The sequence below is a fragment of the Acartia tonsa genome, chromosome 14, assembly GCF_053477335.1.
Source record: "Acartia tonsa isolate MP-2025a chromosome 14, ASM5347733v1, whole genome shotgun sequence".
NCBI lineage: Eukaryota > Metazoa > Arthropoda > Copepoda > Calanoida > Acartiidae > Acartia > Acartia tonsa.
Window position 1 is genome coordinate 1,664,763 of NC_137273.1, and position 25,102 is coordinate 1,689,864.

Sequence of the window (25,102 nt, forward strand, 5' to 3'; positions counted from 1 at the left end):
AGCCGTTTATAATACGATACGAGAAATAACTATTCTCGTATTTATTCGAATCCGGTGGACAGGAACCAGTTCTCACCCATACGAAAAAACTATGTCTAGCATCGTATTATATCCAGCTTTCTACGGATATAGAAATGTACAATCATAAGATTAAAACTAGTTTTTTTAGCCGGTGACTTCGTCACCTCGGGGCTATGTTTTCAGTACATAACTTTTTTTTTCAATACACAATTCAAGTGTATAAAAAAGGGGGGAACTACAAAGCTGCACACGGGAAAACGGGACCTGATATAAATGTACATATGTACATCTTCTTGCTTCAGTAACCAAAGAAGTTTTTTTTTCAACAGCTAGAGACAACACCGCTCACGCGACATCTTAGCTGCCAATGTAAATACAGAAGCAACACAAATATGAAATTATTTTATTATAAATATACCTATGCTTATTTTATCGTACATTATTTTATTGTCTTTTTTTGATGCTATTGGAAAATAAATCTACTACTACTACAGGTTACCTGTGCTATTGTGATAACAACAGTTGCAGATGATGGACGAACTCCATTGAATAATATGATGGCAAATACCCACGCATAAATTTATTTGAAGTCAATGAAAAAATATAAAAGGGACCCCTGGCCCATTTGTTTCCAACTTCAGGTCACGGTTAGTTTTTTATTAAATGAATAAGTTAGGGTACAATGTTTGGCACTTTCGATATAAGTAAATGATAATAACAAAGCCACAGAATACGATAATACCTTCAGAAAAATCGATGAAAATAGTTTTCATACTAAATTTTGTTTTTTTTATATTTTTTTCTAAAATGTCATGACAGAAGATGCAAAATGTCGTCTTAGTTTTTTGAAAGGATTAATCTTCTCTGAAATCTAAATTATCAAAATATTTTTTTGGTAAATGATTATACGATATATGTCAAACATTTTATCAGAAAGAAATATTTAAAATTGTGAAGTAGAAACCTGAATAATTTTTCTTGTGGAAATAGTTTTCTGCAAATGTTGATAAACATATGTCTGCTAGCATTAAGATGTTTGTACTGCCAATACACGTTGGGTTTTATTTAAAGAATTTCTTTAAAATGTTTTTTTTTACATTGTATACCAATAACGCAATATTTGCTATCAGAAAACCCCCGACTAAGACTCACCTACGACCCGATCTTTTAGGATTGCTTTGTAATTTACATTTTTGAAAGTCTTTCAACAGTATACACAGCAAATTCTCTCTTTTTTAACTAACTTTCCGAATAATATACCTAAAGCATTTGAATTGACAAAGGCTATGCTAATATTTTTACCATTCAAGTTTATTTAATATTCTAATAAATAGCGCAACCCTCCAAGTTTATGACTACTTTTCATGAACATATGATCTAAAGAATAAGCTCTGACGCAATGTCATATAAGGATATTATAATATTCATTAAAAAAATTGTTATTTTTGCATATATGTTACATTTTACAGTGTTTTGTGGCTCAAAAGAAAGACAATTAAAAATTATTTCATATTATATAGTTTAAATTACATAAGATAACCTAGAAATAGTAAAAAATTCCCTTTCTTTTTTTGTCGCAAAAGAGAATTCAACAAAGATTTTCATTAAAAAACACCTTAGTGTAAAAATTAAAAAGTTTAAACATGGTCACAAAAAGATTCAATTAGTTTATTAAATGTTTCATTTTCAGCAAATGACGATTAATCTCTATTACAAAGAATAAAGTGTAAAAAGATATTCTCGTTTTAATTTTAAGCAACTTAAAATGCATTTTAATACCTTTTAATGATTTATTTTTTAAAACATCATTTTATAAAATGTTATTGATTTTTAAAGTTATATATTAGAATGTTTTTAAATTTTGTTAACATTTTGTTTTAAATGTAGAAAATTGGTAATTCTAAACATGCAAAAAATGATTTTATTAAATTTTCATCACTTAAATTGCATGTTTGATGAAATTTTCAACTGATAATTCAAGAAAAATTGTTTAAGTTTTATTATATTTTACTTTGAAATGTTAAAAAAATATATTATTGTCAAAAATGTGGAAGTTATACTTTCCTCAAAAAAAGACCTAAAACATACAAATTAACACGTGTAATGAGATTTTTTTTCTTTCAGGTTTAATTTTAAGTAATTATTGATGTTTTTTGTAAAAAGGATTTTATATAAAAAGTTTTAAAACTCGAGTTATGTAGTGGTTCTAAAAAAGGTTGCGAATTTATGCAATTTTCTTGCAAAAAAAATTTTCTAGGATTTTAAAAATAGCAAAGGGTGTTATTAGACGTACTTACAGATACAATTGCTAAGTCATTTTGGCCAAACACTAAAATAAAGTTTTGACATCTGAGGGTCCAAGCGTGAGGTCTTAAATTCTACGTTTCTAAAAAAGGCTTTTGATTCCTGTAAAAGTTAAGTACAATTTTGGGGGTATAGCAACTCGATAATCATTACCAGAGAAGCTGTAAAAAATATCTGATTTATTGATCTTTGCTTTAACTGTTGATGTCTCTACTTCAATATAAGCTAGACTATTGACATTTTTGATTATTAAGGACCCCCTAAGCAGCCAAAATCCTTTGTTCATTATTCATCCATTATTTTTTGACTTATCTACCCACCCTTCTACATACAGACATACAATATGCCTACGGACGTACAGGCCCTAATTATAGAAAGGCTTCGCTTTAAAAAAATATGATGTTAGTGTATCAAAAATATGTATTTTTTAACAACAATTTTAGAATGTATATAATATAGTTTTAAAAGTACAACTTATAGCATATAATATAATTTTGATGTTTGCTCTCAAAGTGCCGGTTGATCAGTGTTACCCCCCCCCCCCCTAAACTTTTTAGGGTGGGGGTAAAATGGTAATTACCCCCCTTAACTATGAAACCCCTCATATTACAAACCTCAAAATAAAAAAAAACCTGCATCCTACTGTTTTTAAAATAGATTGCTTATAATTGGGCAATAGTTACAGTAGGGGGGGGGGAGGGGGTATCTAACCCTACGGGGCTACTCATTACCCAATATAACCTAACCTAATGTAATAAACAAAAAATACAGCTACGCTCCCCCGCGCCTTTCTTATTTTATCCTATAATATTAAGTAATAAGCTTTTTTTTCTGTAGCGAAGGATCTCGCTAATAGCTGAACCGATAACAGCGAAGCCTCTTTTAGGCTATTTATTTTTTTTCTTCAAATAAGTCTAGGTATGGTTTTAGGCTATTTTTGTGCCCTCCGAATATAGAGCCCCTCGATGCTAGGGGCGCAACCGCTAGTTTCTGATTAAAGTAACTTAAATGACACCCCCCCTCTTCCTTATTTTATTTCTAATTAAAGTAACTTAACTGAACCCCCCTTACCCCTCTCATTTTTAATTTGTTTCAAAATAAAGGGGAGAGTAGGGGGTTTCTCAGCTCAACTAGCCACTTTGAGGAAAATTGCCTCACCGTATCAAGCCAGACGCATGACATGCAGTAGAATATCACAATTTATTTATAGATATGCCAAACAACAAATGTACATCCCCAATGATAATACACAAAATTACCCCTTGTACATTACCTAAAGGTTGAAACGTTTGGACAATTTAATTTTAAAACCAAACAATCAAAATACAAGTAACCAAAATTGTTAAGCAAATAAAAAAGAAAACGTTACTTATTATAAAACTTTGGGGACTAGTGAAATAAACAGCCCAATGTCCCCTCCCTCCCTCTTATTACAAGTACAATGTATTACATAATTTATTTTCTATATATTTTATATGAAGGTAAATAGATGAAAAAGCATTTTTATATAATTTTAATAATTTTAGTATATTTATTTATTTATAACAAGTTAAACTCTATTTAAGAATAACATGATTTTTTAAGAGGAGGAGGGGGGCATGGCTTCGAAACCGATCAATATCCGCCGGATTAGAACCGGTTCTGAAACTTTGACAAGAAAATAAAAATCTTAAAATAATTTGTTGGTTCAAGCTTTAAGTCCAATAGGGCCATTAACATTTAACAATAACAAATAATAATCCTAAATTTTTTCATTTAGTTAACTGTGGAAAACTATTTGTCGATAAAACGATGCGTTTATTAATACAAATGGTGTGAAATCCCCCCTCCCCCTCCTTTCTCTACAATAATAGTTATTTCTCGCATCGTATTATAAACAGCTTTCCACGGATATAAAAATGTACAATTATAAAATTAAAACCAATTGTTTAGCCACAAACTTGTTTCAATCTTATGATTGTACATTTTTATGTTCGTAGAAAACTGGATATAATACGATACGATACATGATTTTTCAGTATGGCCCAGAACCGGTTCTAATCCAGCGGATTATATAACGGTTTCAAAGCCATACTGAAATATTGGTTTATACTATCTCTGCGATGATAAAGGTTATAATAATATATGGAGGTGGACTTTACCAACCTAGCATGCCATATTATACAAAGGGAATAATGTAGACATAATAAACAAAATCTCCCCTTTCTGTAGATTAAAATTGTAGATTGAAAAGTTTGGAATTAAATGAAAAGTACCCAAAGCTTTGCGCCAATGAATAAGATAACTTTGTTATAAAACTTTGGGTACCTCTGAGAAATTGTGGCACTACTAGTTGAAAAAAATTCCCACCCCCATTTTTATAAAAGCTGACACGGATAGATATCAGTAGGAATGTTCATTTAATTTTAGAAAACTTATTTATCGCATCGTATCATAGACACCTTTCCACGGATATTAATAACAAAAATTATAAGATTAAAGCCAGTTTTGTTAGCCCAGAGGTGCTGGAGGCCCTTACTAACAAATTGGTATCAATTTTATGATTCTTATTTTAATATCCATGGAAAATTATCGAAAATACGATAGTATACATATTTTTTAAGTATGGCCCAGAACCGGTTCTAATCCAGCGGATATTAATCGGTTTCAAAGCTATACTGGAAAAATGTTTAATCTTAATTTCAAGCTTGAATTTTCTTTTAATATAATTTTTTTGACAATAATTTTGACTGTTTTTGGTATCAATGTAATAATACCTTTTTGTTAAAACAAAAAATTTAATATTTTTAAAGATGCGTTTTAAGTGTATCACAATAAATGATTTTTATTTTCTGTGTGTATTAATTGTGCTTAAAAAATCAAGCTTAAAAAGTTTTTGTGTTAGCTGCTAAAAAAAGGTGAAAAGTGCTAAGAAAATTTAGCGGATAGATTATTGGGATGGTAGTTCATAAAGATCTCGTAAACTAAGAGCAAAGACCAGGGACATAAAGGGATAAGACTATGGTGAATAAATTGATGTACATCCCCAAAAATGCTACACAAGATTATCCCTTACAAAAGAATACAATTTGTGGTTGAAACGTAGACACTCGACTTAATGAACCAACCAATCAAAATCAATAAAATAAATAAAAAATTGTTATTATAAAAAGTAATAAAACAGCCCAATGTCGCTCTAATGGCAGATTTTTACCGTTGCCGTATTAAAGCAACTGCGAAACAAGTCATAATTCTATTCCTATTTTTGAAAGGCCGAGTTCCTTTGTGTTGGTTTTTAAATACTGGCATATCCCCCCCCCCTCCCCCAGCAATCTATGCACTTTAATCAAGAATTACGAGATTTCTACAAAAAATTTGCCTATTTACAAAAGGTTCAATCTTATATGTAAACATAATTCTAAAACTTAAAAATTATAAAAAAAAATAGTTAGAAACCTTAACTTAAACTGAATTCACAGGTTTTATCATCACAAAGTGGTAAAACAATAAAATTTTATACATTTTTAAGGAAAAATGTGTAGACGGCAAATTTAGAGATGTAAGCCAAAATTAGTTTAACAAGAATTGGTAAAATCAGGGATCTAAAGGGATAAGACAATGACCGATAAATTGATGTGCATCCCCAATAATGATACACAAAATTGTAGATTACAATTAGTGGATAAAACGGTTTAACACTTAACTTAATGAACCAACCAACCAAATTTAATAAACTTCCCTAAACCTTACGAATAGAAAAACGTTATTTTAAAACTTTGAAAACTAGTGTAATAGAGCAGCCCAATGTCACCTCCCTCCCTGAGTAAAATAGACCAGAATTATGAAATAAAATAAAAAGCAGTTAAGGAGTGGTTTGGATGCCAATGTTAACTAGTCAAACATGTCCTAGAGTTCCGGGAATCTGCACTAGAAAATCCAGACCTCTATCTTTTATAGCCTCTAAGAAATTCGAATATGCAAAACAAAATTTGGCTTTCAACTCAAAATTATGCCTACCACCATTTTTAAAATTAAAATTACATAAAACAAAATCTAAAATAGTGATAATGTATTCTAATATAGGAAAGAATATTTCATCTCGAGAAAAACCTTTCTGTCAAAATTTTCCCTAATTCCAGATTAGGCTTGAAATTTTCAACAGAAAAGTATAAGAATTTTCCAGTATGGCTTCGAAACCGATTAGAACCAGTTCTCAGTCATACGAAAAAATCATGTGCAGCATCGTATTACAGACAATTTTCTACAATTATTAAAATAAAAATCATAAAATTGATACAAGTTTTGTTAGCGCTCAGGGCTACCTGGGTTCAATCAAATATTTTTTCATTTTAATTTCCGCGGAAAGCTGTCAATAATACGATGCTATAAATAACTAAAGATGAGATTTTCCCTCCCCGAATTTAATTTTGAAAACATTCATAAATAATTTTCCAATTATCACCAAGAAACTTCAGAATGAATAGTTTTTATCAAGGAATAAGAAGGGATAAGATAATGGACAATAAATTGATGTTCATCCTCAATAAAGATAAACAAAATTTACCCTTCCATAGATTAAAGTTACAAAAGTTTGAACACATCATCATGATTTGATGAAAGTACCCAAACAAAGAGATAGCTTGTTTATAAAGCGTTGGGTACCAATATAATTTACAGTCCATTGTCCCCTCCCTCCCTCCCTGCCGACATTGCATAGTTATTTACATAAACTATAATTTTATTTCATTAGTTACTTAAATTTAATAATATAAACCATACTTTTAAAATTATTAAAAAATAACATATGAATAGAATTATTTCTTTATAAGCTCCTTTAAAACTATAATTTTCTTTTTAAAAATGTTAAAATTCTAAAAAAACAAAATGTAATGTAGGTAAAGGTAATATTTAGTAAAGTTTATTTAAGGAATTTAAAATGTATTTGATTCTTTTTTTTGCAATAATTTGACATCAATTTTATTTTTTTGTATAGATTTAATAATTTCTTGTATGAATACATTAATCTCAATAAGTTTTACATATAATATTCAGAAAAAGAGAAAAAGGTAGATAGATATGTTTCAAAGACTAAGAAACTTTTCAATATAAAATTATTTAAGGTTTAGACATTGAATCTTGATTAAAAAGAGATATTTTTTTTATAAATTTTACCTAATTCCTTTTTTCTTTTACTAGACATACTTTATCAATTATCGGTTAATGATTATGATTTAATTATAAATTTGTGCTTGTAGAGGTGCTTCAGTAATTCTGTAAACACAAAGGTTGCTGTACAAATGTACTGTAAAACTGTACTGTAAACTTGCTGTACATATGAATAGTAATGTTACTGTACAATTGCTGTACAAATTAACTACAAAGTTGTTGTACAAATGTACTGTAAAATGTTGTACAAATGTACTATAAAATGTTGTACAAATGTACTGTAAAGTGACGGTACATTTATTTTCTGTAATGTAGCTTTACAAATGTGCTGCAATTACAAAAAATATGTTGAAAATCTTCCAATATATGAATACAATATTGTACAGCAACCATGTGTTTACATATTATGACTTCATTGTATACTGCCCGTAACTGTGTACTGCTAAAACTGTAGTTCAATGTACTATTGAAGAACCATAGCATACTCTGTTGGGGTACATTCTCCAGCCTAGAAAAAAAAAATATTTTCATGCTAATTATTCAAGTGATTCAATATGAGTGGCTGCGCCCCTAACATCTAAGAATCTTTATATTCAAAGGGAAGGAAAGGGCAGAAATATCCTAATACCATCCCTTGATTTTTGTGAAGATTACATAAAATGAACATCTTCATTCGACTTCTTTATATTTTAGGATTTGTATACCTCTAAAACAATTTTATTACAATATTTCCATCATTTTATCTCATCCATCTTAGTTTATAAAAATCTATCAAGGGGGGGGGGGAAGTTCTGACACATTTGCGTAAACGGTGATTATTGGCTTTATCTTTGGACTGAGAGGATAGGTTATTAGGGATAAAATCATTCTTATATGATGAATTTCCCCCAGATTTAAGAATTTTTGGATAGGCCTCCAGGTTCCGGAGCTCCAGGCCTCCAGGTGGTCTCTGGACAGGTAAAAAAATAAAAAATTTCTTATTTGAACAGTTAGAGGTAAGTTTATAAAACAACATAAGCTTCTTTTTATATATTATTTATATATTTGAAGAAAAAATTACAATCGGCCTCCAGGTTCAGGTGCTGCAGGCCTCCAGGTGGCCTCTGGACAGGTATAAAATCCAAATTTCTTATTTGAACAGTTAGAGGTAAGTTTATAAAACAACATAAGCTTCTTTTTATATATTATTTATATATTTGAAGAAAAAATTACAATCGGCCTCCAGGTTCAGGTGCTGCAGGCCTCCAGGTGGCCTCTGGACAGGTATAAAATCCAAATTTCTTATTTCAACAGTTAGAGGTAAGTTTATAAAACAACATAAGCTTCTTTTTATATATTATTTATATATTTGAAGAAAAAATTACAATCGGCCTCCAGGTTCAGGTGCTGCAGGCCTCCAGGTGGCCTCTGGACAGGTATAAAATCCAAATTTCTTATTTGAACAGTTAGAGGTAAGTTTTTAAAACAAAATAAGCTTCTTTATATATATTATTCATATATTTGAAGAAAAAATTACATTCGGCCTCCAGGTTCAGGTGCTGCAGGCCTCCAGGTGGCCTCTGGACAGGTATAAAATCCAAATTTCTTATTTGAACAGTTAGAGGTAAGTTTATAAAACAACATAAGCTTCTTTATATATATTATTCATATATTTGAAGAAAAAATTACATTCGGCCTCCAGGTTCAGGTGCTGCAGGCCTCCAGGTGGCCTCTGGACAGGTATAAAATCCAAATTTCTTATTTGAACAGTTAGAGGTAAGTTTATAAAACAACATAAGCTTCTTTATATATATTATTCATATATTTGAAGAAAAAATTACATTCGGCCTCCAGGTTCAGGTGCTGCAGGCCTCCAGGTGGCCTCTGGACAGGTATAAAATCCAAATTTCTATTTTGAACAGTTAGAGGTAAGTTTATAAAACAACATAAGCTTCTTTTTATATATTATTTATATATTTGAAGAAAAATTTACAATCCGCCTCCAGGTTCAGGTGCTGCAGGCCTTCAGTTGGCCTCTGGACAGGTAAAAAATCCAAATTTCTTATGTAAACAGTTAGAGGTAAGTTTATAAAACAAGATTAGCTTCTTTTTGTATTTTTTTCTTCTATATTAGTCTTAAGGAACGTTAGTTATTAAGGGTTTAATAATAATATTAATATTAATACCAACAGTTATTTTTCATTTTTTTTTTCTTTTTTCTCCGTCTTTTTTGAATGTATCCAACTCGAAATCAGCGGCTTAATTAATTTAGTTTAATTTAATCTTAATTGTAATTATAATTACAACTTATGGTGAACCAGAGAGGGGGGGGGGATGGGGAACGCAAATGTCGGGAGGCTCGAATGCCAACCACCACCATTGAACCAACTGAAGCGACCTCGGGGAGGGAGGGGAGGGGGGGACATGGGAGTAGGGATTACAGTAGATACGTCGGGATTATTAATGAATTAAAATCTTTTCTGGAGTGGAGTATTAGTACGAGCAAATTAAATAAGTTTCTCATTAGGAAGTTTCATATAAATGGTTGAGCTTGACCTAAACGAAATCGATGATAATATTGAAATATTGAGAGAAGAAGTTAACGTAGCAAATAGAGTAATTAACATAGCAGATAACGATGTAGCCAATATTCATAACCTCATAAACAATAGTATAGATGAGCTCAATAATGATATTCGCCTTAACCTAAACTGCCAGGTACTATATGGTACCAACTATACAGATTTTATAAGCGATCTCAATTTACCCACCTGCAAATATTACAGCGAAGAAGACATTAAAAACTTCATTAACTCTACTAATACAAAATATTTATCCATCTTCTCTATAAATGTGCAGTCTATTTTGAGTAAATTTAATGACGTCACACTTTTCATAGATAACATAAACTCGGGCAATTCGAAACTGAATATATTAGCTATGCAGGAAATTTGGCACTCGTTTGATCTTACCTTTAACGGATATCAGTATATAAAGAATAATAGGAGGGCAGGGAATGGCGGAGGCGTAGGTTTTCTAGTCAGCAAAGGAATAGCAGTAACGAGATTAAATGATGATGAATTTTTTAGAGATAGGATTTATGAATGTCTTACACTAAGCATCACAATAAGTAATCAAAAGTATACTTTACTAAACGTTTACCGCCCTCCAACCACCCCTAACATGACTAGGAGTACAGCAGTTAATGAATTTTTATCGATACTTGAAGCACACCTCGACTTTTTGGACAGACATAATACACCAGTAATACTATTTTCGGACTTCAATATTAACCTATTCAAGTTAAATCAACCTAATTCAGAAGCAAACTCGTTATTTAACAGTCTAATTTCGAATGCTTACGTACCCACAATAAGTAGAGCCACAAGAACTACAGACAACACATACTCTTTGATTGACAACATTGCATGCAAAAACATAATTGGAAAAGTTGACCTATGTGGCATAATACCCACAAATATATCGGACCATCATATGTTAGTCAACCTAATACAAATAAAAAACCCACCTAACAACAGTCATAAGGCAAAACCAAATTATAAAAGATCTTTCAATAACGAAAACTTAGAGAAATTTAGGACAGCGCTAGCGATTACGGACTGGAGAGAAGTGATGAATGAAAAGGAAGATGTAAATAAAGCGTACGCAATTTTTATAGGGAAGGTTTTGAAAATACTCGATCAGAACATACCTAATAAACTAGTTAACAATAGAGAGAGATCTACACCTATGAACCAACACTTAACCAAAGAACTTAAGAAGAGTAGACTTAAAAAGAAACAATTATACTTAGCACGTAAAGACTCACCAGAAGCAGCAGAGAGTTACAGGATTTTTAGAAACAATTTTAATAAGGCGAATAGAGCAACCAAAAAACTTCACTATAGAGAGAGAATATTAGATGCTGGGGGAAACTCTAAAAAACTTTGGGACATTTTGAAAGACACTATGGGAACCACCAAGAAGGACACACGGATAGAATATATAGAAGTAGGCAACGAAAAAATATACGATGACACAGAAATAGCCAATAAATTTAATGAATATCTAGCCAACATAGGTCGGAGTCTAACACCACTTTTACCTAAAATTAACAGTAGTACATTTCAGCATTATCTCCCCCCCCCGGCAGAAAATACATTTTTCATAAGACCAATAACTGAGAGATTTTTACTAGAATTAATAGGTAACATGAAACATAAGAAAAGCAGTGATGACAATGATATAAGTTTATATCTAGTCAACTTTGTAAGAATAACAATAATTAAGCCTTTGCTACACATAATAAATTTAAGTTTTGCAACGGGGACAATGCCAGACGGACAGAAAATAACAAGGACAATCTTAATCCATAAAAGCGGACCATTTTATTACTTAGATAATTATCGAGGAGTATCTCTCATTAATAGTTTTTCTAAAATACAAGAGAAATGCCTTTACATACAATTAATGGAATTCTTGCAACAACAAAGATACTTTAATAAACTTCAATATGGATTTCGACCCGGTAGATCAACCTTTCATGCAATATTACACCTAGTCAACAAGATCACTGCATGCCTTGCATCTGGCAGAATTGCAATGGTCGTTCTGCTAGATGTAAGGAAATGCTTTGACATGTTAGATAGGTCTATCTTACTAAAAAAGCTGGAGAATCTAGGGGTAAGAGGACATGCACTTAAGTGGTTTAAGAGTTATTTCAAAGACAGACGACAAAGAGTTTTTTACAAAGGAGTTAATTCTAGCAGAGCAGAGTTGATAGACTGGGGGGTGCTTCAAAGATCGATATTAGGTGTCTTACTCTTCCTTATTTATATTAATAATATAGATTCATGCTCAGACACTCTATTAAGCTATTTATTTGCGGATGATAACTGCGCGTTTCTTGAAAGCGACACGCTTGCCAATCTTATTAATCTAGCAAACATTGAATTACCGAAACTATTAGCATGGTACAGTAGCAATAAATTGTTATTACATCCGAAGAAAACGAAAGTCCTTATCTTCGGATTAGCAAGAAATGAACGTTTTTTAGATAATATTAATCTAGGTCTACTAAGAGAATTCCCAGTATATTTTGACATGAATGACGAAGGACAGAATGACCCAAGTAAAATAACCAAATTAACTCTTACCCCCAACGATAATGAAAAATTTTGCAGGCACTTAGGCGTTCTCTTCGACAACAAACTCTCATATAAATTTCACTTTGATAACTTAAGAATCAGAATCAGTAAAATTATATTCACAATGAAAATGATGAAAAATCTTTTACACAAACGGCATCTCATATTAATATATAATTCCTACTTGAAAAGTCTGCTGGACTATTGTTCCCCTTTATTTGTTGATTTGCCTAATGCACGTACCAAACCCATAATGAATTTACAAAAGAAAGCAGTTAGGATAATCAGCAGAACCGATAATAGGGCGCATACAAGGGATCTTTTTATCGATTTAGGTATCCTACCATTTAAAAAACTGGTAATATTTAACACGGCCAGATTCATGTTTCTTTATAGGAATAAAAAGGTACCCGCAACATTTGACAATACATGGAAATTAAACAGAGACACGCGAACTAGAGGGTTAAGGAACGATAATGATTTTAGCATTCAATTCACAAACAAACAGTATATCAAATCCCTCCCACTTTTTTCCTTTCCTAGCGTATGGAATAGATTACCAGCAGACATTAAGTCTTTACAGGATAAGAATCTTTTTAACAGGAAACTCTTTTTACACCTTCTACTTTCAGAATAATCCTACCCAAATCTTAATTTTAACAAAAACGAATACTAAACTACGCGTACTTGTATATTATCCTCCTTATTTCTTATTTCTTATTTTTTATCTTATCTTTATTTTTATCAATCAATCTAAACAGACTTGAATGAATCATAGAGAAGCGTCGCAACTTCACACAAAATTATATTTACATAAGTTTACGCTATCTTAAGTCTTTAAGTTTTACACAAGTTTACGATATCTTAAGTCTTTAAGTTTTACACGTCTTATGATATTCACACAAAATTGTTATTAAAAACAAAATAAGTACCTAGGAGTTTTATCAAAATAATTTTTTTTTTACAAGCCGATATCCAATTTTCGATTTTTTCATCCACAATAACCAAGATTCCGAATGGATAAATAACTACGCGAACTTCATATTATTTTCCCTAAATTATCCAAAGCTATTTTGTTAGTTAATCGATCAATCCTAACAGACATTAGTGAGTTATAGAGAAGCGTCGCAAATTCATAGAAAATTATATTTACGTAAGTTTACGCTATCTCACGTCTTTTAGTTCCGTTACGTTTTTACGATATTCACACAAAAATTTTTTTTATTAACAACAAAAATAAGTACCTAGGATTTTAATTTAATTAAAATATTTATCTGCAAGCCGATATCCAATAATCGATTTTTATTTTTCATTAAGCACGAACAGACTTTAACGAATTATAGAGCAGCGTTGCAATTATATCAGACAACTATATAATAAAATTAAAAAACAATCAATAAAGAATAAATTTGTTACATATATATTTGCATTTATAGGTTACGTCACAATTGCGGGAAATTTACGATAATTTTGATAATAATAATAGAAATATTTTGCGCACTCTTGACTGTATAATAATGTTTAATATAACAGAGGTAGATAGATTGTTTTTTTTTTTTTTTTTTTTTTTTTTATATTGTATATTGAATGATTGTTTTTATATTGAATAATTAGTTGAGGATCTCTACGCTCATGTTGTGAGCCCCCTCGACGGCGACCTCAACGTCCGAATCGGAGTCGATCGTGATGACGGACGAAGCTTGCCCCTCCTCCTCTTCTTCTTCTTCTTCCCCCTCCTCTCCCTCCTCTTGCTCGTCACCGGGGAACTCGTCCACGTCTTCCAGATCGGCCAGATCACTGACGCCGCCGGAGGATACATTGGTATCGAGGGACCAATCGGGATCGTAGGACCAGCGGTCGTCGTTCTCCTGGTTGGCGGCAGGCTCGTCCTCGTCGCTGAGGTCAACGGTGCGCTCGAGGTTGAGTGCAATGTCATACTCGGTCAGCGCCACAAGGACGCTTTCCTTGTAGCCATTGCACCTGGCCTCGAGCAGCTCCAGCTGTTCCTCGTTCTCCTCTTGTGATCGCTGGGAGGATGGCAGAGACTCCTGTAACACTTGGAACAGGCCGACCCCCTCATTAAACAAACGAATGGCGTCGTTGTTTATGACGGACTGGAAGCCGGACCGGTACACAAGTTTGCAGATTTCCTTGAAAAACCTCTGCAAAACTTGACCACTTCTGTACCAGCCCGGCATTAAGCCGGGGTTCAAAGCGAGTTGCTGCGCTAAGAACCCCAATGCTTGGGGGCCGGCCGGAACCAAGTTGTTCGCGTCGATGGCATTGACGATGGCGTTGTTGTTGGCGTTAACGTCGGCGCCCTCCACAGGATGCGGGTCCGCATCCATTGCCTCGACTGCGGCCAACAACTCGTGAATATTTCCTGACATCACCGGTATAAAGCAATTAACGTAAACTTAATTATAAATTAGCGTAGGTAGGATTAGATTAAATTAACTTAAAGATGTGGGCTTGGCAACGGTCAGTAAACAATTAAACGGAAATGCAATACCTTTGTCGGTAGAATTTCTTAGCAACATATTAAGCCAATAAAATAATAGAAATCCCCCACCCCCAATAAAATGCATCTTTATTCTTTGCGCAACTTTAATAACTACCCCTTTTCTCTCTTAAGTAAACAAGTGGTCACGTGAGGACAATTGCGCGAAGGGACTTTTCCCCTAAGATCATCAACCTCAACCCACCCCCATTCTCATATATAAATACCCACCCCAACCTGGTACCACACAGCCACTGACACGAACAGACACACGCGAACACACATCCATTCAAACGCACACACATACTTAGAATATTAATTACACATCTGCAAAAATTTAAAGATGATGAAATGTTACACGCGTGTGCCTAATCGTCTGATTGTAATAGTATGTCTAATTATATAACTGTTTGTTCGTAGGTCTGTATAACCCGTTCGCCAGTAAACTTTTGTCGGCAAACTTTTGTCGGCACGCCAAAAACAAGCGGGCCATCAAACATAAAGAATATGATTAATAAAATTTTAATGCAAATAACAAGGATAATATGAGTCAAAACGCACGCCGCCTATGAATAATTATAATTATAATCAGTCTGACATTTTTACGTCAATTAGGGAAATTAAGAAATTAATTAATGAATTAAGGAATCTTCTAGGTTAAGCTTAATCTTTACTCTTTTAATCTTTACCCTTTTAATCTTTATTCTTTTATTCGAATAATTCTAATAGTTTTTGAACTTAAATCTTAAATCTTATAATGTTCGTACTATCTAATCAAATCTAATAAGGCCTTAGATACATTACTTATTAGTTATTACTTATTACTTGCTGCTTATTACTTGTCTCAAAATTCTTCAAACTTATTCTTACCTTCCTAAAACTCTCGTAACTAATCCAATGTTTTAAATGTTCTTACAAACTCCACTCCATACCATAACAAATTATATCAATCACACAAATATTATACATTGAATCGTCATGAATAATCCCAACATAAATACTTAACATATTAACATATATCACCCTCCCCCATAGTCCCGCCCAACCCAATCTCCCTGGGGTCGTCAACGAGGTTCTCGGTCATGTCATGCTCTTTGATGCTTGAACCTGGCTTACGGGCCAGGCCCAGGATAAGGACAGCATCGACATGTGAACTAACGAAACAGCTCGTCGGTCTTTTAGACTATAATCACAATAGTGATTGGGTATGATTAGTTCATATCCACGGCACCCCTGTATGGGATCAAGAAGTCTAGATATAGCGTTGGATACAATCATACAACATAATTGTTTTTTTCATCCTATATTAAATATTGTAACTAGTATCATTGTAAAACGGAAGGGCCAACAACGAAACAGTTGTCGACCAATTCCGCATAGCCAGTGGGCTATTAACCAATGCAATATTGTATCTACTTGTTGATTTCCAAATAAATTATTATTATTATTATTATAATATATTATTTATATATTAAAAGAAAAAATTACAATCGGCCTCCAGGTTCAGGTGCTTCAGGCCTCCAGGTGGTCTCTGGACAGCTAAAAAATCAAAAAAAATCTTATTTGATATATACATGAAAATATGGATGGAAGTTTAAATTTTTGGTTTCAATGAGGTAAGTAGGTAATATAATCAAATATAAGTTTATTTTCAATTAGGTATTAAGGTAAATATTTTTAAGTTTATACCTGGAATACATAAATAACATTTGAAAATATGCTTACTTTGTTTTACAAGTATACCTCTATCTGTTCAAATAAGAAATATTGATTTTTACATGTCCAGAGACAACCTGGAGGCCTGCAGCACCCAAACCTGGAGACTGGTAGTAAGTTTTTCTTTAAATATGTAAATAATATATAATAAGAAGCTTATTTTGTTTTATAAACTTACCTCTAACTGTTCAAATAAGAAATTTTGATTTTTTACCTGTCCAGAGGCCACCTGGAGGCCTGCAGCACCTGAACCTGGAGGCGGATTGTAATTTTTTTTTCTAATATATAAATTATCTATTAAAAGAAGCTTATGTTGTTTTATAAACTTACCTCTAACTGTTCAAATAAGAAATTTGGATTTTATATCTGTCCTGAGGCCACCTGGAGGCCTGCAGCACCTGAACCTGGAGGCGGATTGTAATTTTTTCTTCAAATATATAAATAATATATAAAAAGAAGATTATGATGTTTTATAAACTTACCTCTAACTGTTCAAATAAGAAATTTGGATTTTTTACCTGTCCAGAGGCCACCTGGAGGCCTGCAGCACCTGAACCTGGAGGCGGATTGTAATTTTTTCTTCAAATATATAAATAATATGTAAAAAGAAGATTATGTTGTTTTATAAACTTACCTCTAACTGTTCAAATAAGAAAATTGGATTTTATACCTGTCCAGAGGCCACCTGGAGGCCTGCAACAACTGAACCTGGAGGCCGATTGTAATTTTTTTTTCTAATATATAAATGATCTATTAAAAGAAGCTTATGTTGTTTTATAAACTTACCTCTAACTGTTCAAATAAGAAATTTGGATTTTTTACCTGTCCAGAGGCCACCTGGAGGCCTGTAGCACCTGAACCTGGAGGCCGATTGTAATTTTTTCTTCAAATATATGAATAATATATATTAAGAAGCTTATGTTGTTTTATAAACTTACCTCTAACTGTTCAAATAAGAAATTTGGATTTTTTACCTGTCCAGAGGCCACCTGGAGGCCTGCAGCACCTGAACCTGGAGGCCGAATGTAATTTTTCCCAGGTTCTACGAAATACCAGAAAAAAAGGTCGTTTTACCAGAAAAGTGGTAAAGCTGGTCAACCTGGTAAAATATACCAGTTTCGTGGTAAATTTTACCAGCAAAAATTTTAGCCAAAAAATTAGTCAAATTTTACCATTTTTTTTGTAAAATTTGACGAAACAAAAAAACCCGTTTTTTGTGTTTTAAATACAAAACAGCTCTTCATAATCAGTTGTAGTACTTTAAAATAATGACTTCTATACAATGAAGCCTAAATTTAAATTTTTTTTTTTTTTTTAATTTTACCACTTTTGGAAGTTTTACCAAAAATGTGGTCAATTTTACAACTCTATTTTTCAGGTTAAGTCCGAATTTTCGGACTTAGACAAAAAAACGCAATTTGGTCAATTTTTACCAAAAAGTTGGTAAAATTTGACAAGGTATTTTTTTAGGCTAAGTCCAGATTTTTGGACTTTGCCAAAAAAAATGAACTTGGTAAAATTTGACCAACTTTTTGGTAAAAATTGACAAGGTAAATTTTTAGGCTAAGTCCAAATTTTTGGACTCTGCCAAAAAAAAAAACTTTGTAAAATTTGACCAACTTTTTGGTAAAAATTGACAAGGTAAATTTTTAGGCTAAGTCCAGATTTTTGGACTTTGCCAAAAAAAAAAACTTGGTAAAATTTGACCAACTTTTTGGTAAAAATTGACAAGGTAAATTTTTAGGCTAAGTCCAAATTTTTGGACTTTGCCAAAAAAAAAAACTTGGTAAAATTTGACCAACTTTTTGGTAAAAATTTTTACTTTTTATTGAATTTTTTCGCATAAAAGAAGCTAACTTTTTTTTAAAACCTTGAAAATTATTTCATCATTTCTTTTAAAACATCCTCCCGCATCGTCAAAAATATATCAAATTTAATATTTACTTATTTGAGCTAGCTTCATACGAATTAAAATTAAAAGAAAAAAAATCCAGGTCTGTGTGTTTACGCAGATGTGCCGTGTGCATTTGAATTTATCGATTTTTCATCTTTAATATAAATATAAGCTTTCGTATATTCCCCTGAATGTTTCTAAAAGAAAGACAGAGATTTCGAATTATAGAGTAATTTCGCTACAAAACTTATATTTTTAAGTTTTGAAATTTATGGCACCTCTGTGCACGCATGCGCACTATTGATAATTGCTTATGATTATTTGAATATAGAGTGCCAAAAATAATTATTAGTTTTGATTCAATTTAATCAAATATTTTGAATCAAGAAGTAAATTACTACTCAATTTTCTCTAAATATTTAAATTTGTAGAATTTACAATTTGTTTGGAAGATTTTTTTTAAGCAAGATGTTTAAAAATGTGGCAAAATTGTGGAACAACAATGTTTCATGATTTCTATATTTATGTTGTCTTTGCCAACCGGAAATACCACCGAGATGGGTTTTTAAAAGATGAATGCCACATTTTTTCGGCGTTTTTTAGACATTAATTGATTGAACGTTGACGATAGAATTTCAAACAGAGTATATAACATAAAAATACTGAATTTTAAATTATTTTTTTAGCAATTTTTCTAATGTCTAACACAGCTCTAAAAAGATGCATTAATTAATATGCAGCAAAAATGGATTGAAGATAATCTTTTTTTTTCTATGAAGGCCGTACCATCAAAAGCGAAATAATTAAATAAATCATTGTATACTCTTTTAGATTTCGCGAATGTCGCGCTTGTTATTCATAGCGTAAAAAATGTCGAAAAAACGCGGCAATATCTTTTAAGAACCCGGCCGGAAATAGATTCTATATGGTTAACAACTATATATATATTTAAATATTTTTTTTTAATATTGAATGCACTATATTTTTTTATATTCTATCGAATATATATTTTATATGTCATTACAAAACTATATTACATTTAATATTAACATTAAAAAAAAAACATCAATTTAAACTTTCGTAACCCTGTAATTAGGTATTGGCGGTAGAAGTACAGTTCACCACGGTCCACGCTTGGGCTAGCATCACTCACCAGCATGGCTCTGCCTAGGCTTATAATGAGAAAGGCCAGGGTATTATTATTACAGGTATTGTGTCTTTAAAGGGACTGTGAACGTAAATTTTTCTCATCTTAATATCAAATCTTAACATTATCTTATTCATAATATCTCACAGATAGAGCAAAACGCGCTTTTGTTTGCTTAAAAAACGGCTTTTTCCGACGATTTTTATTTGTTTCCTATATAAAGTGGCACCTCCGCCCCAACCCTTCCTTTGTTACCTACATTTTATTGTGTTTTAGTCAAAATTTATTATAGGTATTAAAACTGTGGCAGTTTACAGTGACAGCGACAGAAACTCTATGCATGTAGCCATGGCGGACGAACCTACTGTTAGAATTGGTCCAGCTGCCTCACAACAGAGCTATCTCAGGGGAGATACTATTTTAAAGGTATATTATACCAGAGAGAGGAGATACTGTTTATTAAACTAGTGCCAAAAGTTTTATAATTACGTTTACATTTTCGTTGGTTTACAACTTTCGACATCAGGACTTTAGTGAATTTTGATTGGTTAGCTCAATAGGTTGAGTGTTCGAACGTTTCAACCACTAATATTAATCCAAGGGGTAATTTTGTTAATCATCATTGAGGATTTACATCAATTTATCGACCATTGTTTTGTCTTATCCCTTTATATCTCTGACATTATACTGTTAGGTATTAGTTTTAGATGGACATTACAAGAATTGATTGATTAAAATAATCCTTAAATAAAAGTAACAGGATGTTTGTTTGTCTTCGTTTGTAGCGAAATATCTAGCGTACGTACACGTCTCTCCTCTACATTGAAGCTTATTGTATGTCTCGGAAAGGTTTTAATTTATACATGGATTTTTTTATAGGCCTAAGAAAAATTACCCCAAAAATTTTATTTTTTAAAAACTTTGAAAAATTAAAATTCAAGGTAGTGGGTCGGCTCTTTCCCAGCCCCCCCCCCCCCCCCTCCCCACACCTTTCACATTGCAAAAAAATGGGTGTTGTTTTTTGCTTAATGGTGTGATTGATAATTTAAATTGAAACTTGGAAGAATCTACCTATTAAGATTTAGAATAACTCTTATATGCATCATCCTATTATATAAAGCAGTAAGACTTTTTTTCTAAATAACTACTGATCCGATTGGGTTCTCTATTTTAGGTAGGCATCACATAGGTCCTGAGTTGGTTTTATTCTATTTTCTGATCATATTTAAGCCTTAAGATGGATTTTTTACTTTTTCTATTGAAACTAAAATAAAAAAATGTTGGGATCTATTTCAACTCACCACTAACTCAAGTGCCCCTAGAGGCCTCTAGGGGCTTAGTTACTATTGACCATACACTGTATTATCTTAGGTTGCGGCGGAAACCGGCTCCGATGCTGTACATCCTGGCTATGGATTTCTCTCCGAGAATGTCGAGTTTGCTAATCTTTGCCAGGTAAATGCAGGGAGGGAGGGGACAATGGGCTGTTAACTACACGTGTCCCCAAACTTTTATAATAACGTATTCTTATTCGTTGGCTTAACAACTTTGGGGATTAAGTGATCTCTGATTGGTTGGTACATTAAGTTGAGTGTCCAAACGTATCAACCACAAAAGGTAATCTATGTAAGGGGTAATTTTGTGTATCATCAATGGGGTTGTACATGTACAGTACATCAATTTGTCGACCATTGTCTTATCCCTTAAGATTCTTGGGTAAATGGATATATTATTACCTGGATGTTACACCAGTTTTTCATGTACTCTAATAAAGCGGTACTCACAGCGGGCTAAAATAAAGATACACCCTTATTCCTCCCTTACAACACCCCCTTACCTCCTTCTGGGTAAACGAACTGACCAATATATGAAGTCCATGTTAGGAACCTAATTTCCATGATATGTCATTAATAATATCCACGTGTATTTTATATCCCTGGACAGGTAATATTTTCCATTTGACTGCAGGGAGGGAGTGGATATTAGACTGGAAGTTATACTGGTACCCAAAGTTTTATAAGCACGTTAGCTCACAACTTTAAATCTTGATTGGTTCATTCAAACTAGCAGTGTCTGAACTAATCTAAGGTGTTGTTTTGTTCAATATATTTGGGGATTTATATATGTATATTTCGTTCATTATCTTGTCCACGGTCATTAGTGTGAGGAATGGGGTTGACAACACACCCCTTAAAATTAAAATTATGTAGATTCCCCCCCCCCCCCCGTTTTTTAAAAACCTCTAAGATTACATCCCTTCCCGTAAAAACCCTGTGCACGCCACTGTACTGCTTACGTTTTTTTCTGGTTAATTTCAAGAATGTAATATTATATTAATAAGAATGATACCTACCTTTTAATTTAAATTTTTTTTTTTATCAGGAGAAAGGAGTTATATTTGTTGGTCCACCGTCCACTGCCATTAGAGATATGGGTATCAAGTCTACATCTAAGGTAAATGATAGAGTAGCTACTCAGGAACTTATTTTGGTTGATTTCAAGTAGAAAGAAATAACACTCTATACTATACCGGAGTAACAGGATGTCTGTTCATTTGTCCTCTACGATCTCAATCTTCTGGTCTTCCATAATTTTCAGGGAATGTTTATGCTGTTTTTTTGGCGGGGGGGGGGGGGGTATGACACCGCTTCTTGGAAAAATGTCCTCGAAAATTTTCATTGGTAAAAACCCTCCAACCATCCTCTTTTAAGACGAAACACAAGTAGGCTCTAGGAAAAGCAACTGTGTATTTAAAAGAAGTCTGTCGTTACAATTTTTCTAATATTTAACCTGTTTTTTAGATGATCATGGAAGCCGCTAACGTACCTGTAATCCACGGTTACCACTGAGAGGACCAGAGCCTGGACACCTTGAAGGCGGAGGCAGACAAGATCGGGTTCCCTGTTATGATCAAGGTGGGAACAAGGACAAGTATGTCCACATGTACCGCAATAAAATAGTAAATAATATAAATATAAAACAGGATGTTTAATATGGACAATGACATAATATATTTCAACTTCAAGGCTCGATTATAACATTATACCTTAGGTATAATTCTGGGAATCAATGTTAAAAAAAAAAGGAATATGTAAGTTATATAAATTATATATATGTATGTAAAGAAATGTAGTGTTATATTTTTCTACCATTGTGTAATGATATATAGTACAGTCAGACGGAGTGACGGCATACCTTATTGTAGAGTAGCTGCTAAATTTTATATTGTTTTTATTTTTCTACCTGTGGAAAACTGTTATTTGATATTGTCATAGGTTGTCCGCGGAGGGGGTGGCAAGGGTATGAGGATTGCCATGACCGCTGGCGAGTTCGAGGCCCAGCTGGAGTCTGCCAAGCGCGAGCCGATGAAGTCCTTCGGTGACGAAGTGATGCTCCTGGAGAAGTTTGTTGTTGACCCCAGACACGTAGAAGTTCAGGTCAGTTTTGTTCCAGGGGAAATTATCAGGAACGCATGGGCTTTTTATTTCACTAGTCCCCAAAGTGTTATAATAACGTTTCCTTATTCGTTTGCTTAACAACCTTTGAGACTTTTATTTAATTTTAATTGGTTGCTTCATTATGTTGATTGCTAAAACGTTTCTACCACTAATTGTAATCTTTAGAAGGGGCAATTTTGTGTATCATCATTGGGGATGTATATCAATTTATCGGCCATTGTCTTATCCCTTTATATCCCTGGGAAATTATACTTGATTAATGCCTATGGAGAGAGATGGTTGATTTAAAACGTAGTTAGACATTTGTATAAAGTTCCAAACATTCTTACTGCCTTGCTAAAATCTTCTAACAACCTATCTCTATTTAGGATGTACCCAAGCCTGGTTTTCACTGCCTACCCCAGCGGGCTGCCTTGCTAAAATCTGTGCTCAACTTCTTAAAGAAGGCTCCATACGCCACGTGAAGCATATAATCAGTAAAGCCGAGTACTATCCTGTTCTTGTTAGCCACGGATGTTGTTACTGATTATGTTTTCCAGGTAAGCTTTCCCTTTATTTTTTCTCGTTCTGCGTTTTCAAAGATGTTTAGTTAGATAAGTTTGTTGATTTTTTGGCCACGTGTCAAGATGCCTGTAGGAAATGAATGAGGGGGGAGAGGGGGAGTCGAACCTGACACATTTGCGTAAACAGCGAGTATAGGCTTTATCTTTGGGACGGACGGACGGACAGACATCGTTCTACTTTGTATTATAGATTAGATATTTAGTAGGGAGGGATGGGACATTGGGCTCTAGGAAAAGCAACTGTGTATTTAAAAGAAGTCTGTCGTTACAATTTTTCTAATATTTAACCTGTTTTTTAGATGATCATGGAAGCCGCTAACGTACCTGTAATCCACGGTTACCACGGAGAGGACCAGAGCCTGGACACCTTGAAGGCGGAGGCAGACAAGATCGGGTTCCCTGTTATGATGCCGAGTAGTATGGACACAGCATGTTCTTGTTAGCCAGGGATGTTGTTACTGCTTATGTTTTCCAGGTAAGCTTTCCCTTTATTTTTTCTCGTTCTGCGTTTTCAAAGATGTTTAGTTAGATAAGTTTGCTGATTTTTTTGCCACGTGTCAAGATGCCTGTAGGAAATGAATGAGGGGGGAGAGGGGGAGTCGAACCTACACACTTTTATTTTTGCTTTCAAAAGAAAAAAATTTAGGTGTGAGAGTAAGGGGGGGGGGGGGAAGTTCTGACACATTTGCGTAAACAGCGAGTATAGGCTTTATCTTTGGGACGGACGGACGGACGGACGGACGGACGGACGGACGGACGGACAGACATCGTTCTACTTTGTATTATAGATTAGATATTTAGTAGGGAGGGATGGGACATTGGGCTGTAAATTACACTAGCCCCCAAAGTTTTCAAATAACATTTTCTTATTCTTTGGCCTAACAACCTTGGGTACTTTTATTGATTTTTTATTGGTTGGTTCATTAAGTTGAGTGTCCTAACATTTCAATCACTTATTGTAATCTACAGAAGGGGTAACGATGTGTATCATCATTAGAGATGAACATCAATTTATCAGCCATTGTCTTATCCCTTTATATCCCTGTAATTATCTAATTAACTAATGAGCAATTTTATTCCAGGTTGAATATCAGTGCAATACGAGGTCGAATGGGGCCGGTGCCCAGCAAATCCAGGAGGTTGCGCAACAGTTTTCGCGGCCAAAGCAGTAGAATCAAGAAAAATATGTTTAAGTGTTGTTTCAATCAATAAAGATAAAAATGAAAAC

General features: G+C 33.2%; 2 protein-coding genes across 18 annotated transcripts in view; one reads left to right on the plus strand and one right to left on the minus strand.

The window, feature by feature from the left end:
* Positions 1–2,727: 2,727 nt before the first annotated feature.
* Positions 2,728–25,102, minus strand: part of LOC145305547 (adiponectin receptor protein 1-like) — a 43,955-nt gene continuing 21,580 nt past the window's right edge. Inside the window, exons 16-18 of one of the 14 annotated variants that reach the window (XM_080147196.1) lie at positions 7,861–7,978; positions 3,484–7,575; positions 2,728–2,798 (exon numbers count right to left, since the gene is read on the minus strand). In XM_080147196.1, the coding sequence (XP_080003322.1) occupies positions 7,934–7,978 (45 nt within the window). In that variant the 3' untranslated portion in view covers positions 2,728–2,798; positions 3,484–7,575; positions 7,861–7,933. Of the gene's footprint in view, positions 2,832–3,483; positions 7,607–7,669; positions 7,979–25,102 lie in introns of those variants that run through there. The other 13 variants (XM_080147198.1, XM_080147205.1, XM_080147204.1 and 10 more) reach the window with 13 other exon arrangements.
* Positions 19,681–25,101, plus strand: LOC145306180 (methylcrotonoyl-CoA carboxylase subunit alpha, mitochondrial-like). Of its 4 annotated transcripts, none has more exons than XM_080148183.1 (6): positions 19,681–19,914; positions 20,146–20,279; positions 21,225–21,308; positions 22,236–22,307; positions 24,174–24,349; positions 24,957–25,101. In XM_080148183.1, the coding sequence occupies exons 2-5, from the start codon at positions 20,190–20,192 to the stop codon at positions 24,315–24,317; spliced, it is 390 nt and encodes a 129-aa protein (XP_080004309.1). In that variant the 5' UTR covers positions 19,681–19,914; positions 20,146–20,189; the 3' UTR covers positions 24,318–24,349; positions 24,957–25,101. The 4 variants fall into 4 exon arrangements, 1 of the variants encoding a protein (XP_080004309.1); XR_013874915.1 differs by lacking the exons at positions 24,174–24,349; positions 24,957–25,101 and adding exons at positions 22,655–22,768; positions 23,129–23,267 and having other exon boundaries at positions 19,683–19,914; XR_013874916.1 differs by lacking the exons at positions 19,681–19,914; positions 20,146–20,279; positions 21,225–21,308 and adding exons at positions 22,655–22,768; positions 23,129–23,290; positions 23,680–23,850 and having other exon boundaries at positions 22,273–22,307.

Bases quoted from the DNA above. Each gene is read 5' to 3' on its own strand.
- LOC145306180 (XM_080148183.1), top strand. From the start codon at position 20,190: ATGCATGTAGCCATGGCGGACGAACCTACTGTTAGAATTGGTCCAGCT. The intron at 20,280-21,224 runs GTATATTATACC...GTATTATCTTAG, and splicing joins GGGGAGATACTATTTTAAAG to GTTGCGGCGGAAACCGGCTC. The intron at 21,309-22,235 runs GTAAATGCAGGG...TTTTTTTATCAG, and splicing joins AGTTTGCTAATCTTTGCCAG to GAGAAAGGAGTTATATTTGT.